This window comes from Nicotiana tabacum, chromosome 20 (genome assembly GCF_000715075.1).
Source record: "Nicotiana tabacum cultivar K326 chromosome 20, ASM71507v2, whole genome shotgun sequence".
Lineage (NCBI taxonomy): Eukaryota > Viridiplantae > Streptophyta > Magnoliopsida > Solanales > Solanaceae > Nicotiana > Nicotiana tabacum.
The window spans coordinates 108,206,017-108,222,413 of record NC_134099.1 but is presented as its reverse complement, the minus strand read 5'-3'; the positions used below and the strand labels follow the sequence as shown (position 1 = coordinate 108,222,413).

The following is a 16,397-nucleotide window of genomic DNA, read 5'->3' as shown; positions in this document are numbered from 1 at the left end:
AAGCATTGCTTTTACAGTTCAAAAGATGTATCCAGGTGCACCTACTGTAGATATCCACTAAAGTAATAAAGTATTTGAAGCTATCATGGGTATGTTCATGATAGGGTCTTCACAAGTCAACATGTAGGAGATCAAAAATATTACTAGTAGATTTGGTTTTATGAGGAAAGGATAACCTGGATTGTCTGGCCATGGGAATATTGAACAAAGAAAGGGCTGCCTTGGTGAAAAATGAACTGGTATTGATGGTATACCCCTCATCTTCACAAAAGGCACATGTCCTAGCCTATTGTGCCATAGAAGATCCACATTGTTCGTATTAGGTAAAATAGAATGTGAAGTAGAACACTGAGTCTTATTGCAATTGGGAGTATTTACAAGTGAACATGAATGAGTGTGAGTGTGTGAATCATTTACAGGTGAGTGAATATGAGAGTGCAGGCTATTTACATCACATGAAGTACGCAAACCAGAGTAAGAAGTCAAAGGAACAGATTTTTAAGCAAAAACTGAATTCTTTAGACATCTGGAACAGAGAAGGTATAATCCATCTTTGATCTTACCAATCTCCAGAGGCCTTTTCATTGATGGGACCTGTAGAAGATATGAAGAATCAGTGAATGCAACCAGGATTTTAAGTGTTGATGTAAGGCAATGAATAAATATAAAATTATACTTGAAGGAAGGCACATAAAGAACTTTATGTAATACTATCTGAGATGCAAGTGTTATAGTTCCAATTTCTGTCACCTTCACTCGATAGCCATTTGGTAAGGTAATTAGCAAATTAAAGGATATGAGAGTGTTTTAGTGTGAGATAGAAGGGATTTATTAAAGGTCATGTAGTTGGATGCTCCAGAATCTAATATCCAGAGGTCAGCACTTGGTGTAAAACATCTATATTATAGCAGCCCAAAATCAATAGACAAGACAGAGGTAGAACAACAAATATACCTGCAAAATTAGCAGTTCCATTGGTTAAACCCGGACTGGTAGTGTTCTCTCATCCACCTCCAATGTGGAAATATTCACTACAACATTTTAGGCCTACAACCACCTCCGAAAAGTGTATCCTAAGATGCCAAGAAGTGTAGCGTTTGGGCAAAGGCAACACTTTACGACTTTAGGCAACGCTTTTTGGGGGGTGGCCTAAAGTACCGTAACCTTTGACTATTGACCACGCTTTGTAGGTGTTGCCTTAGAAGCCACACTTTAAAAGTGTGGCCGATACGGTACAAAGGCCACACTTATAGTTTCTCATATAGCCACGCTTTTATGACATAAGGCTACACTTATAAAGCGTGATCTTTGTCACGTTAAAGGCTACACTTACAAAGTGTGGCTTCTAGAGCAACATTTATCAGTAACAATGCCATATTGACAATCCCTATGGCCACCCTTTTTAAGCGTGGCAATTTTGTCTACACTACAAAATTATTTTTCAAATACTTATATTAGCCACAATTTTGTGGTTAAAAAACTATATTTGTTTGCATCAAATTCTGCTCTCTCTCTCTCACACACACACACATATCTCAAGCATTAAATTAGATAATAAGTAATTAAATAATTCAAATGCATATACTTAAAATAAATTTCAACAAAGAACCATACTTTGTGTACTGTCTATAGCAATAAAGCACTGTTGGTTCAAGAGTTCACTAACGAAAACCTCTACAAAACCAAATGTATTCATATTTATAGAATCAATAAAAATAAACATCCCAATTGTTCAAAAGGTCTTCACCAAACATTAAGGGCAGTAATAAGACTGGTCTTAGGACTAGAAACCAGTGACTTAATGAAGTCTAAGTTCGTTAAAGGAACTCCATATAGCCTCTCCATTATCAGAACACGCTTAGTACTACATTGAGGGTAGACTTTTGGAGCAGTGACCTGCTTAGTAAGTCCCATGGCTTCTAAATACCTCCTGAATGACTCAACATTTGCAGCCTCCTTCTTGAAGTCAACTTCTTCTAGCATTGATTCTCGTATGTCTTTGACAATAGCAACCTGTATAAAAGTTGCATGTTAGGAAACAAAAGCTTGACGCCATTATTTTTGGGCGGGATAGTGAGGAAGAGTGAGACAAATACAAAAGCAAAAATGTTATTTATACGGAAACATGCTCTAGTGTCCACAAGTTCACAACAACTAGTCATCAAAATTGAAATAGAGCAGCAATAGATAACAATTAGAACCACAAAGAAGTGTAATTCGAAAAATAGTAGTATGAAAGAAATAGATACAACAGAACCATAGCTTCGACCTATTGTCAAAATCTATAGAACATTGCAATACTTCACCATTCACTTTAATGAATCAAATTGATTTGTGACCACCATATCCAATTGCATCACCCGTATTTTCCTACACATTCAAAATAAAATTAAAAATTAGGAAGAAACATATATATAGTGTACACTGGTTAGAAAGCATGATTTTGTAAGTTAAGATTGAGGTAGTTTTTGAAATTGGGAAATATAAATACAATTTCAAGACTTGGGGCGTGAGTTGAGCCAGAAGAATGTGGTAGATTTTGGCCTCTCATAGCTCGTGCACTACTTGCATCAACTGGTGAAGGAATATTAGATCCAACACACCCTTGTATATCATGAAAATCCAGTCCAGGGTTGTTTTTCACCATTTGACAAAAGAAATATCGCATTTCTTCTCTCATCATTTCCTTTATTTATTCCTTCAGAGAAGTTATTTCATTGCCACGCTTTTGTTTAAGCTTGGTGATTTCTTCATCTTTTTTTCAGAGAGCTTGTCGTCACCGATCTACCATAGCATCTAACCCGACCAGGCTATTCCTTTCCAAATACAGCCCTAAATGCATCATCTGTTGTTTCTCCGGAACTTTGACGATTCTGAAGTTCAGACTGTCAAAAAAAATGTTATTACACATCACTTACAAGTAAACTGCACATACTCTAATCTCAACCTACAAAAGGTAAAATCTTAAACAAACAAACTGAAGCTGGTGGCAAAAGGTTTTTGCGTTTACACTGCAGCTTTTGAATTATGAAATTTAGGCTCTTACTTCCAAGAAAGGCACAGCAAAGATATGAATTTAGGTTAGATTGGAAAATATAAAAGTTCAGCTCCTTTGAACCTTTCCAAAGGTCTTGTTTCCAATTTCGTGTTGTGCTCTTATAATAGGAATAACATCCTAATAAACTGCCTATAACTAGGTGCCCTTGTTCACAATTTGTCTCCACAGAAGTCCAAGATTTAAGCTTTTTCTGTTCATAGGTGACACTTAATCTTTCTATAATGAAATGAATAAAATTATGTACATCTTCACTCTATAAACATGATCTTGCATTCTGTACTTATTTCTCTATCCCATGGATTTGCCCTAAAATAATTCACAAGTAGAAGTATACTCCTTCTGTTCCCTTTACTTATCATGTTTGATTTTCACGCGCCCCTTAAGGAAACATTAATTAAAAGGACAATTTAACTAAATTACCATTATTTATTATTTGATCTCAATTTATTAAGAACTACTTTTGCTTTACCGTATTAGTTTCTCCCCCACATTCATTAGAGTACAATTATCTAAGATAGGCAAGTATTTTGAAACAATTATTTTTGAAAAACATGCCAGCTAAATAGCAACAATTAGCACAACCATGACCTAGTTTAATTCACACCTTAAAAAAGGCAGCCCGGTGTACTAAGCTCCCGCTATGCGCGAGGTACGGGGAAGGGCCGGACCATAAGGTCTATTGTAAGCATTCTTACCCTGCATTTCTGCAAGAGGCTATTTTCACAGCTCAAATGCGTGACCTCCTGGTCACATCGCAACAACTTTACCCGTTACGCCAAGGCTCCTTCTAAACTAAATTAATCACATTCTGGAAGTTCAAAAAGTTCCAGGTTATACAATTATAGTCAAAGTTAAAAAAAACTTTAACCTCATTTCCAACATTATACATACATTTATACAACATTACTATCTTATTCACCCACTTCACAAAAATCAAAAGCAGCAATTTCTTAGTATCATCTACACATATTTGCAGAATCAAGATAGAAAGAAACAATAAAAGAAAACAGAAAAATCCAATGAATTTATTGAATACCCACATATTAAAAAACCAGCAAAAACTTAAACAGAACAAGATCAAAGCTTTGTTTGTCCATGACGTAATATTACATTATTCAAGCAAACTGTGTTTGTCCAAGTTAAAATACACACACATAGAGAGAAACTCGAACATAATAACAAAGCTCATCATTTTTATTTTATATACTCAACTACAACCATATGTTCACTACAACAAAATCAAACTTGTAGAGACAATACAGACATCAAACAGCAAGAACAAGAAAAAAAAGAAAGATAATAGCAGAAACAGTTATTAGCTGGTTGCAAAAATACCATGGAAATTAAGTCCTTCTGACGCTAAAAATCCTTTTCAAGCAATTCATAAAAGCCAAACAACAAATACAATAACAAGACTTAACTTGCAGCATGACTTACTATTGCAACTTGAGTATCTGTATGAACTTCCTTCCCTTTCTTTGTACGAGTTGTAATAAACATTTCAGACTTTGATGATTCCTCGTTGTTCTCTTTGGTTGCGCCCTACAAATTACATCAAAGAAGATATAAAAAAGATATCACTTTGTTCCGATAAAGTACAAAAAGAAATAAAAGTAAGATTACAAAGTGTCGACTAAATATTACCAATGCCACACACACTCTTGCAAAATTAATAGGTCCCATTCGATGCCTCCACTTTTGTTTTTTCCTGTTTTCAGAATTCAATTGGCACATATCCTAACAACAAAGGAAGCATATTAATTAATAAATTAAAAAGGAAAAAAATATATACTGCAACAATAGGTAGAAAATGTAAAAATGCACGGTTTAATCTTTCTTGGACATCTTCGTTATCCCAATACTCAATCAATTGACGGAAGTGAACTTCAGGTATCTCATTGGGACGAATTTGTAGCATTTGTTCAATAGTAGCATTTTTATCAAAATATTTCTTCTTAATATTCCTCTTGTGTCGCTTCCAAGCATCACGAAGACCAGTCATTACCCACTTCTCTCCTTCAGCTGGAATTAAGAACTTGGACTGTGCAAAACAACACACACACACACATACACACACACACACACACACACACATATATATATATATATATATATATATATATATATATATATATATATATATATATATATAAATACAAAAAATATATAATTGAAAAATTGATTATTCTTACAGTGACATATTCCCACATTCGTTGCTTAATATCCTTTGACACAGCATGCCAACTAGTATGCACCAAGGGGATAAATCTTGGATTCCTTGCAATTGTTCCTAAAAAGTTGGTCAAATCAGACACTCTCTTGTCAGTTGGTCCAACTACTTGTCCTTTATCAAATGTCACCTCCTCTCTTTCTTCAAAACTTCTTGCATGAATATTCTTACATGTTGTTTTTCCTCGAACTCTTTTCTTCTCTGATGTCCCTAGATTGATATAACAAGCAAGACATAAGAAGAAAAAAATCAAAATATGTAAAATAATTATAAGGTTTAAGACATACCACCTGCAGCACCATCGATGTTCATATCCTCATCTCCAATAAATTCATCGTCACCAACTTCATCTTGTGCAGCAAAATTATCCAATTCTATTTCACGCTCATCAATACTTGGAGAGGACATAAATCTGACTTTATTTTCTGGGTGATTATCAGGATGTTTTTCACCACCGACTTGTATCCCATATTTTTTTTGAAACTGATTAACACTCGTTGATGGTAGGACTGAGTTTGTCTTTACCTTTTTGCAATTTTGTAGCTCTTGAATATCAAGTTGTTTCTCTCCTTCACCTTGAGTTCTTCTAATCATATGTAAAGTGTTAGAATCTACCTTTGCAGATGATTGGATCATGGATGTGGGCACATGTAATTTACTCATTCCTTGCTTTTGAATGGGCTCCTCCAATTGCATTGACCTTTGTTTAATTTGTCCTTTACTTGCAATATTATGTGAAGTATTTAGATCTTCCCTTGAAGATGATTGGATTGATTTTGTACACCGGTAATCTATTCCTTCCTAACTTTTGAACTGACACATCCGATTGAGTTAACCTCTGTCTACTTTGTCCTTTTAATGTTGCAGGCATATAATTCTTCCTTTTAACTCTAAGTAATACTTGCTCTTTAGCAGCTTTATCGTTGCAATCACTTGCAAGCTTTTCTCTCTTAATCTGAAATTTTTTGGCTAGTTCAGCACTTGATCGGTATTGGAAATTGAAACCTATATTCTTCATTGGACTTTGAGCTTTGTTTGGATTCAGAACTTTTCTCTTAAGAGCTGCCGCTTGATTCATCCTACATACATCAAGCATTAAATTACTTTAGCCTAACAACTAGTAAGAATATATAACAATATGTGAGAAAGTAAATATTTAAGAAATGAGACACATAACAACCCCTAATCTACATTTGTTTTATCGACCCTTTGTGGAGGATCAAGAAATTTTTGAACATAGGATCAAGAATAATTGTGCTAGTTTAAACTTGTCAGTGTGTTTCAGTCTTGTCTTACATTTGTCCAAAATTTAATAGTATATGGTATATCATTCCTCACGAACAGAGTCCTAGTCCTACAATATATCCTCTTCAAACAGTATTTTACCAAAACAAGGGGATAAAAGATACCAGTAACTCTTTTGCATGTCAAGAAAGTTGTTTTTCTACAAACGCCAATAAGCTATTAAGCCAAATCGAATCTGCCGGATAAATGAAGATTTCTGGTGAATCAAACAGATGTATCAAAACCAACTCTCTTGTAACATGAGTACATGACCTTAAGTTCAAGTAAAAGCATCTATCTGCATTTTAAGCCTCATTCACAAGTGGCTACAGAATCTTTGAGATAAATAAACAGTACAAACTCTCCTATTTCCGAGAATGCTTAAGACTTAAGAGAGTACCACCCAATAACAATACCTTGATGTCATTAATGAATGTTCCAAAACATAGCATTTCATGAGCCTAATTACCAGTGGAAGTGTGGCTCGTACATCTGCTATTGATAGATTAAGGGAACCAAGCCTGGCTAAAAATTCTAAAACACATGTACAAGATCTAGAGTGCAACAAAGAAAAGCCTCATGAGAAACTAAGAAACCACAACATTTGGTAGTCGTGAGGGCAAGAACAGGAACAAAATAGTTATTAGTTACATAGATAAAGATATGTAGATAAACAATTCCACAGCATATATAAATAAACAAAGTTACAAAGATACCTATTCAATATCTCTTGGTTCCTTAAAATTTATTAGTCCAATATCTTCTTTAGTTGCATGTGCACCACCTGATAATAAAAAACAAATATGTATATACTTTAAAACTTGCTCCAATACTCCAGGTAATAGTACAATAACAAGTAATTTCTAGTGATACCAAAAGGGACACATTAAAAATACATGAGCAATAAAATATATGTGCACATCAAAGAAATATATAAGTAAGAAAATATTCAATATTGAACTTGATGAAATAGACGACATCAATTTAAAACTAAAGCAACAGTCTTTAATGTGTTTCTAGCTATTAATAAAAAATGGCTAAGCTATTTTCTATTTGAATTAGAAAAAAACTCATGATGTGTCTTCAAAATCAAACTCTTCATCCGATTCAATTTCAAGTTGTTGTGCTAGAAATCCTTCTGGAGGTACATCAAGAATGGTTGCTGGAACATCACTCCTTACTAAGGAAACTTCACCATTATCCTCCGGTATAGATTGGCCGGCCAAATACTCAGATGGCTCATTTTCATAACACTGTGGGGCATTAGATTCAAGTTCATCACTTATGCTAAACAAGTCTCTCGGGACAGTCTTTATGACATAATATCTATCTTGATCATGGATCTTGCACATAGAAGCATTGGTGTACTTGAGATGCTAGGACAAAAGGCTCGTTCTGATAACATTTCTTGTTGAAGTAGACATAAGTAATGTCATAAATATCTTCTTCAACCTCATACCAGTCGCACTTAAATAAGACAATCCTAAATTGTCCATAATAGTCTAACTCAACTATATCAACTATTCTACCATAATAAGTCAAATTTGCGTCAACTAGATTTTTATCTTTTGAGCTTGCAAAACTTGTAGTTTGGGCGACTAATGTAACACCACAATTTTGTGTTTTACGTCTTGCATCACGCTGCCTCGCATGGAATCTATATCCATTAATGAAATACCTAGAATATCTTTTAGCAATTGAATTTGGTCCGAAGGATAATTGCTTATAAGATCGGGCACATCCTCTTTCAAAGAACGAGTTTCAAACCATTGAGAGAAGTTTTGACTATACTTCTTGGCCTTGCTCCATTTAGATCCTCGTCTCTGATTACTAACCTCAACCTCATATTCTCTACACAACAAGTATTTTTATTTGTTAGTAAAATGATAAATAAAGTAATTTAATAACAATATACGTAAATAAATGTTATAAGTGATTAAATTACCTTATATATTCTTGAACTTCATCACAATTGTTCAATAAGTATATATGTGCCTGATTTAGTGACATGTCATCTAAAACAATTGGATCACTCTTTTTTCGCTCCTAAAGGACAGCCTGTATTAGGGAACAAACTAGAAGATTGTGCATTAATTGAATCATATTCATCATTATTTCGGGGTCGTCGATTAAATCGAGTCTTTACACCTCCATGTAAGTGCTTAGAGCATAAAGTCAAACACTCTTCAACCAAATATGCCTCAACAATAGATCCTTCTGGATAATTTCTGTTGCGAACATATGATTTTAATGTACACATATACCTTTCAGGAGGATACATCCATCGATTTTGAACTGGACCTCCCAACCTTACCTCATTTTCCAAATGAATAGGCAAATGAATCATTATATCGAAAAAAGTTGGAGGAAAAATTCTTTCCAATTGATTAGTTGTTTCTCTAATCTCTACTTCCAAGCAATCTAGCTCTTCCATTGTGATAACGTTTTGACATAAACGGCGAAAGAAAGAACTTAGACGAATCAAAGGGATAGCAACATGATCAGGAAATATGCTTTTAACTGGTATTGGCAACAAGTAATGTAACATGAAGTGGGCATCATGGGTTTTATAACCAGATAATTTTCTTTCATCTAGCTGCACACACCTGGATATGTTGGGAGCACTACCATCAAGTAGCTTTGCTGTCTTTAAAACACCACAGAAAACTTATTTCTCACCATTGGTCATTGAGAAGTATGCTTTTGCAAACTTTGTTCTCTTGCCATCCTTTGTATCCTTTGGTTGAAGGTTCTTCCTAATGCCCATCTCTTTCAAATCATAACGAGCATTTGCATGATCCTTTGTCTTGCCAGGAATGTTCAAAATAGTTCCAATTACATTATCCACTATATTTTTCTCTATATGCATTACGTCAAGGTTATGACGTAACGAGTTGTGCTGCCAAAAAGGTAATTCAAAGAAAATTGACCTTTTTTTCCAAGGGCCATCATTTGTTCTCTTTCGCTTCTTCCCAAACACATTGTTAAAATTATGTAAGCTATTAAGTACATCAGTTCCCTTTAACAAAGGCGGAGGAGGCCTAAATTCTATTGTTCCATTGAAAGACCTTTTATTAGATCTCCAAGGATGATCCATAGGCAGAAAAACACGATGATCCATATACACATTTTTCGACTATGTTTAAGATAACGAGAATTAGTTCCATAATTACACCAAGGGCAAGCCAACTTTCCCTTTGTACTCCAACCGGATAACATAGAATATGCAGGAAAGTCACGATTGTCCATAAAAGAGTTGCTCGCATTTGAAAGGTTTGATCTCTTGAAGTATCATATATTTCTACCCCGGACTCCCACAAAATATTTAACTCTTCTATTAATGGTTGTAAATAAATGTCAATGTCATTTTCAGGTGACCGTGGCCCAGGTATAAGAAAAGAAAGCATACAGTACTCTGGCTTCATGCACATCCAAGGAGGCAAATTATACACCATTAAAATAACTGGCCATGTGCTATGAGATATGCTCATGGTCCGAAATGGATTGAACCCATCACTTGCTAAGCCAAGTCTCAAATTGCGAGAATCCCTTGCAAATTCTGAATGCAAGCTATCAAAGTCTTTCCATGCTTGTCCATCAGCAGGATGCCTTAACTTTCCATCTTTAGAACGCTCCTCGTTATGTCACCTCAATGTATCTGCTGTCTTTGAGCACATAAATAGTCTTTTAAGTCTAGGAATTAATGGAAAGTGTCTCAAAATTTCCGCTGGAATACGATAACCTTTTTTGGAAGCCTCAAGATCGTTATCTACTTCATCGCTATCTACTTCAGGATATTTAATATATCGAGAAGCTCCACAGACATGACAATATTCATCATCCTTATGGTCATTCCTAAATAGCATGCAATTATTGGGACATGCATCAATTTTTTCATAATCAAGACCGAGATCTTTTACCATAGATTTGGCTTTATTATAGGATATATGAATGTTCAAGTCAGGCATCGCCTCTTTTAATAGCTCTAAAAGAGAAGTGAAAGACGCATTGCTCCATCCATATAGACACTTCAACAAATAGAGACGGATTGTAAAAGATAATCTAGAGAATCCTTTACAACCCGAATATAGTTCTTGGCTTGCCTCGTCAACTAAGTTATAAAATTTATTGGCATCTTCATTTGGGCCTTCATACACTCCTTCAGCATGTGCAACATTTCTAAATTGATCATTCAACAACCCATCAATATCATCGTACGAGCAAACATTATCATCCATGTCACAATTAACATTCATCAAAATTTCTCATTCCCCGTGATTAATCCATCTTGTTTAACCTTGAACAAAACCATAACATATTAGATGATCATAAACTATATTCCTTCGAGTCCAACGAATATTACAACACTTTGCACATGGGCTTGATTTCTTCGCCTTATGGATCTCCATAAGAGTAAACAAAATCTAAGAAAGATTGAACACCTTCGATATACTCTTTGCTATACCTTGGTAAATACATCCATTCCTTGGATGGAATATTTGAATTCCTAAAAATAAAATTTATTAGATCTTCAAATATATAATAATTTAAGTATTGACTATAAAATAAATCTGAAACGTCAAAAGTGAATTTGAAAACTAATGCATTATAAACTAATAAGACTTTTTTACCTAGTCATGACACTTATGCTAAGCAAACCCAACTTCAAGTCCACCACAGATCTACCTGAGCGTGACCAATCTTCTTGGAGAAAAGGAGTAAAATTAATAGGATCCACAGAACAATGATAACAAATAATAAAATTATAAACCAAGTTTTTCATGAAGGTAATATAATAATTGTACGCACAAAAAAAGTGTCATGAGCATATTGGCAAGTATAATGACACCTAAAAGGTGTATTTTACGTATAAAGATTAAATAAAAAGAAGAAGTTAAGATATAAATATCTAACTAGCTATTTATGATTTCATCAACTCTAAAGAAGAAACTCAAGAACCAGCCATATTCTGAAATTACTAAAAGAAAGCTTTGGACATAAAGGGAATCATTTATCCTGACAACTTGAAGTCATCTTTAACAAGTTCCTGTTAGTAACTCTTGATACTACTTAATAATCCAAGCAAAAGGAGTAGCAACTTCTGTTTCTATCTTTAAAAGGATCACAGAGAAAGTATACAACAAATCACAGTTAAATATCAATGGAGGGATTAGTGACTTGCCCCCAAAATAGAATTTGCGCAGGGATTACAATTTTTGTTGTGATCCTATTGATCAAGAAATAGAAGTGCAGCTCTTTCATGGTCAATACATAACTTGAAATATGTTATTTCCAAACAACATGCCCCTATAATCAAACAGCTTCATGGTGGGGACAATGTCACCTTGAATAAGACAACAAGACTTGTACATCACAACTAACAGAGGATAGTGGGTTTATTAGGGGCAGACTGCAGTACAAAATACCATTTTTTCTCTAAATTAATGTAGAAATATAAGCAAATACACCGAGCTTAAGCTAAAACTTCCAAGATTCCTAGTCCACACCTTAACAGAATGTGTATCATTTTTCTCTAAAGTAATGTTGAAATCCAGCACAAGTCATGCCCATATAAAAACAACCAAATATCCAAGAAGCAATAATAGTATTCAGCAATTATAAACCATCTTAATTAACAGAGAAGTAATAATGCCAAATATTATCAAGGTATTAGATATATGTATTTGTGTCACATAACAGCATAAGCAATAAATGACACATGTCATCAAAACAGCTTCCCTCAGAACCATGATTGTTATAGCACAATCAAGATGAGGAGGATCATTAAGCACCAATCATAAAAACGTAAAAATTAAGCTGAACAATCAATTAACATATTTTTTTCCTATGGTGTCCAGGCCAACTTGGGCGCACCTCGATTTTTGGTTTAAATTCAAGTAGTAAGTTGCAGCATATTGAAGGTAAGAAATCCTTGTGAGGTACTCCCTTAAATAGCAAATGATCAGAGAGCCAAGATTCCTTGATGCAAATGACCACAAAGAAGTCTATTGTTGAGTCTAAAACATCTCTATAAAACCGTGCGACAACAGAAGCATCAAAGAGTGCTTTATTTATGTCCGAAAACACAAACCACCCAGGAAAATGAACAGCAAACAAAAAAATATTGTACATAAGAAGCTCAATAGGACAGATCCTGGAAGAAAAAAGCTAAATACAACACTAATGAATGAACTTTATAGCTCAGACCACTCAGATCATTGAATTTGTAGTCCCGCTTACTCTATAATCAACTCAGCAATCCAAGCAAAAGGAGTAGCCACTTCTGTTTCTATCTTAATAAGGATCACAAAGAAATTATACAACAAATAACAGTTAAATAACAATAGAGGGATTTGTAACTTACCCCGAAAAAGAACTTAGGGATTACAATTTTTTGTTGTGATTGTATTAAATAGAGAAATAGAAGTGCTGCCCTTTTCATGGAAAATACATAACTTGACATATGTTATTTCCAAACAGTATGCCCCTATAATCAAACACCTTAATGGTGTGTAGCAGAAGTATCTAGAAATTATAAGTTGGATCAATGCCCTTCCCTTGAATACAAGAACAAGACTTATACAACACAATTAACCGATACATAGCAGGTTCATTAGGGGCAAACGACTGTCCAAAATGACATGCCCCAACCTGGGGAACTACCTCTGACACAAATGTAAAACGTAAGCAGTATCCACAGCATAAGTTAAAACTTCCAAGTTTCCTACTCCACGCCTTAATAGATGTGTATCATTTTTCTCCAAATTAATGTTGAGACAACCAAATATACCAGAAGCAATAATAGTATTCAGCTATTATATACCATCTTAATTAATAGAGAAGCAATAACCCCAAATCTTATCAAGGGACTAGATATACTTATTTGTGTCACATGACATCATAAGCAATAAACGACACATACGGTCAATACAGCATCTCTAAGAACCATGGTTGTTATAGCATAATCAAAGATGAGGAGGATCATAAAGTACTAATCATAAAAAAAGTAACAATAAAACTGAACAATCAATTAAGCTTCAATCCCAAATTAGCAAAGGTTGGTTGTAAGATTCATCAGTATCTATCAGAATTACATCTAGAGACCTTAATTTTCCTCCTTTGTTTGAGTTTGTGATCACATAGAACCTCAACTCTCTTGCTTTATTTAATTTTGTGATCATATACACATAGACAAGTTAATAATAGCAAAAAAATGTGAAGAATCGAAAAACAAAAAAATAAACACATCCCTCATGGATGAAAATAGGCACATAGGTGTTGGGCAGTGTTTTCACAGTAGATAATCACAACTGTGTTATTGCAAATGCACTATAATATCAGTTGTGTCTCGAATCATGTTTCACTTCTATCGGCCCCAAAAAAATTCAATAAGAAGCTAGATAAATTAAAACTTTTAAGTATAAGAAGGAACATCAATCAAAGATAACCAAAATCAAATAGTAAAGATTACTCCTTTTCAACCCAAGAATCTGAAATTAGTAAAAACAACTAAAACCTATACCCAGAAATTAAACAAAATAAAATTACTTCTTTTCAGCCCAAGAATCTAAAATTAGAAAAAAATTAAAAACATTGAGTATAAATGAAGACAATACCAACATACCTATGTATATACATCATAGAAGATTATTTTTTCATCAAAAATCGATTTTTTTTACAGAAAACCTTTGAGAAAAAGAAATACTAACTAATAGAGAAAGGATGGAGATTTGCTATAGTGAAGGAGGAGCTCCAGCAACGGCGCAAAAAATGAAGCAACAAAAATTTAGGGTAAGGAGGAAAAGAATGCTGGGAAACGTTTTGGATCGGAGGAGTATGTTTTAATTACTTCGCCTTTTGAGTATTGGGTGGGGAGGAGGGAAATATTTTCGTTACCTGTGTATTTGGGGGGAAATTTTAAGAGAAATATTTTATAACAAATTTTTAGGTTACACTTATAAAGTGTTAAATTTGGTATTAGAATATAACAACGCTTCAAAAATGTTGAATTATAATTAATAAGCGTTGCCAAATAATTTGTAAATTGGCAACACTTAATAAGTGTTGTCTTTATATTATAAGAGCACGCTTTTTAAGTGTGGCCTTTAAAAACGTGGCTAAAGACTCTAGTCAAAGACCACACTTTATAAGCTCATCTATAGCTACTTTTGGCAACACTTTTCGAGTGTTGTCTATAATTAGTGTGGCTATAGGCCAAAAATATTATAGTGATTGAGTAGATTGAACAACTGTCCATATTATTCCTTAGTCAAATTGAGAGGGGAATTCATGTTGTTGCTGTCACTGCACCCTTGAGAAGTTGTCCCATCATTCTTGGCGGGCATAGATTCAACTGGTGCACCATTCACATTAGCTGAAATCCTCTTGTCCTTATTAAACTTAGGACTGAAGTTGTTGTTTTGAGAATAACCATGCAACTTAAAGCACTTATCTTTGGTGTGACCTGGACGCTTGCAGTAGTCGCAGAATGGACGAGGCCTTCTATTTGGATAATTCCCAGTTGAATAGTTGGTTTTGAAGTTATCATTTCTAGGTGCAGTGGCATTCAAAGAAGTAGATTCCACTATATGTAAGTTGATGTTCCTAGGAGTAAAGACATTCATAGATACAGATTCCATCATAAGCAAATTATTTGGTCTGACTTCCCTATGTTTTCCTCTTGGATCAGTAGAGAAAATGCTTGAGCCACTGATAGTAACAGATTCATCATTAGAATACTACCTCGCATAATCGTATACACCTCATTCAGTCCCATTAAAAATTAAATCAGACGCCTGTACTGTTCAACCTTGTGCATAGACTCTTTGGCTCCACAGATGTATTGGCAGCTATACTGAGATTTGGCACTTAAATTATTTAGTTCTTCCCACAGCTTTTTCATCTTTGTGTAATAACCTGTATCGCCAGTATGAAAAATGGTCCATTCTAAGCACAAAACTGATGTAAATCATTTGCCTCTTTTGCAATCTCTTTCCTTCCACACTCTTCAATTCAAACATAATGTCAACCTTTGTTATACCAAACATACTCCTTGAGACAAGTCGTTAATTTCCTTCTGAATTTTGTATAGTTTGGTTCCATTGGTTTGGTTATAGCGATCTTCTAACTCTGTCCATAATTCTGTTGCATCATTGGCATATTCTATAATGTCTGCGATATCCTTAGCAAGGGAATTTGAGATCCACGAAGTAACTATGTCGTCACAACACATCCATTGACGAAGAGACAGGGAATCTGGTTCTGGACGTTTGCACTCACCATGATGAAGTCTAACTTGTTCTTCACTGAAAGAGCACGTAGGACACTTTTTCTCCAAGATCGAAAACCGATACTGTTGAAAGGAGTCGTTACCAATATTACACCAGGATTGTTTGACGGGTGCACGTAAAAAGGGCAATTCGGATCGATGTTGGGCTCAGAAATGATGGTAGAAATAGAAGTACCTGAGGCGATGCCGGAATCGTCATTTTGATCGAGAATAGCCATGCGAGAATCAATTTGGGAGAAGAGAAATAGTCAAAATTGAAAAACTAGGGCAAATTCGAAACTCCCGATTTTTTGATGAAATTTATGATTCAACAGGAATCGAGAAGTAGGATCTGATTGAGCAAAGCTCTGATACCATGTTAAGTAGAAGAAAACACACAAAACCTCGAGCTTAGACTTGAGCTCCCATGGTGGAACCTAGAAGCTTCGAGAGAGAGAAGAATATGAAAGGAGACAATTTAGAAATGAACTGTGCAATATATATATACACACATATACACACATATACGTGGGTCCTCCACTCAATACATGTAACAA

The 16,397-nt window shown here is 34.6% G+C and overlaps 1 protein-coding gene across 1 annotated transcript; it reads right to left on the bottom strand.

Annotated features, from left to right (window-relative positions):
• Positions 1-14,830: 14,830 nt before the first annotated feature.
• On the bottom strand, positions 14,831-16,060 carry LOC107760191 (uncharacterized). The gene is made up of 4 exons (XM_016578210.1): positions 16,037-16,060; positions 15,618-15,924; positions 15,374-15,488; positions 14,831-15,281 (listed from the first exon to the last, which is right to left on the bottom strand). The coding sequence occupies exons 1-4, from the start codon at positions 16,058-16,060 to the stop codon at positions 14,831-14,833; spliced, it is 897 nt and encodes a 298-aa protein (XP_016433696.1).
• Positions 16,061-16,397: the final 337 nt, after the last annotated feature.

Bases quoted from the DNA above. Each gene is read 5' to 3' on its own strand.
- LOC107760191 (XM_016578210.1), bottom strand. From the start codon at position 16,060: ATGACGATTCCGGCATCGCCTCAG. The intron at 15,489-15,617 runs GTTTGGTATAAC...CTGGCGATACAG, and splicing joins CGACTTGTCTCAAGGAGTAT to GTTATTACACAAAGATGAAA. The intron at 15,282-15,373 runs GTACAGGCGTCT...TGTTACTATCAG, and splicing joins TCTATGCACAAGGTTGAACA to TGGCTCAAGCATTTTCTCTA.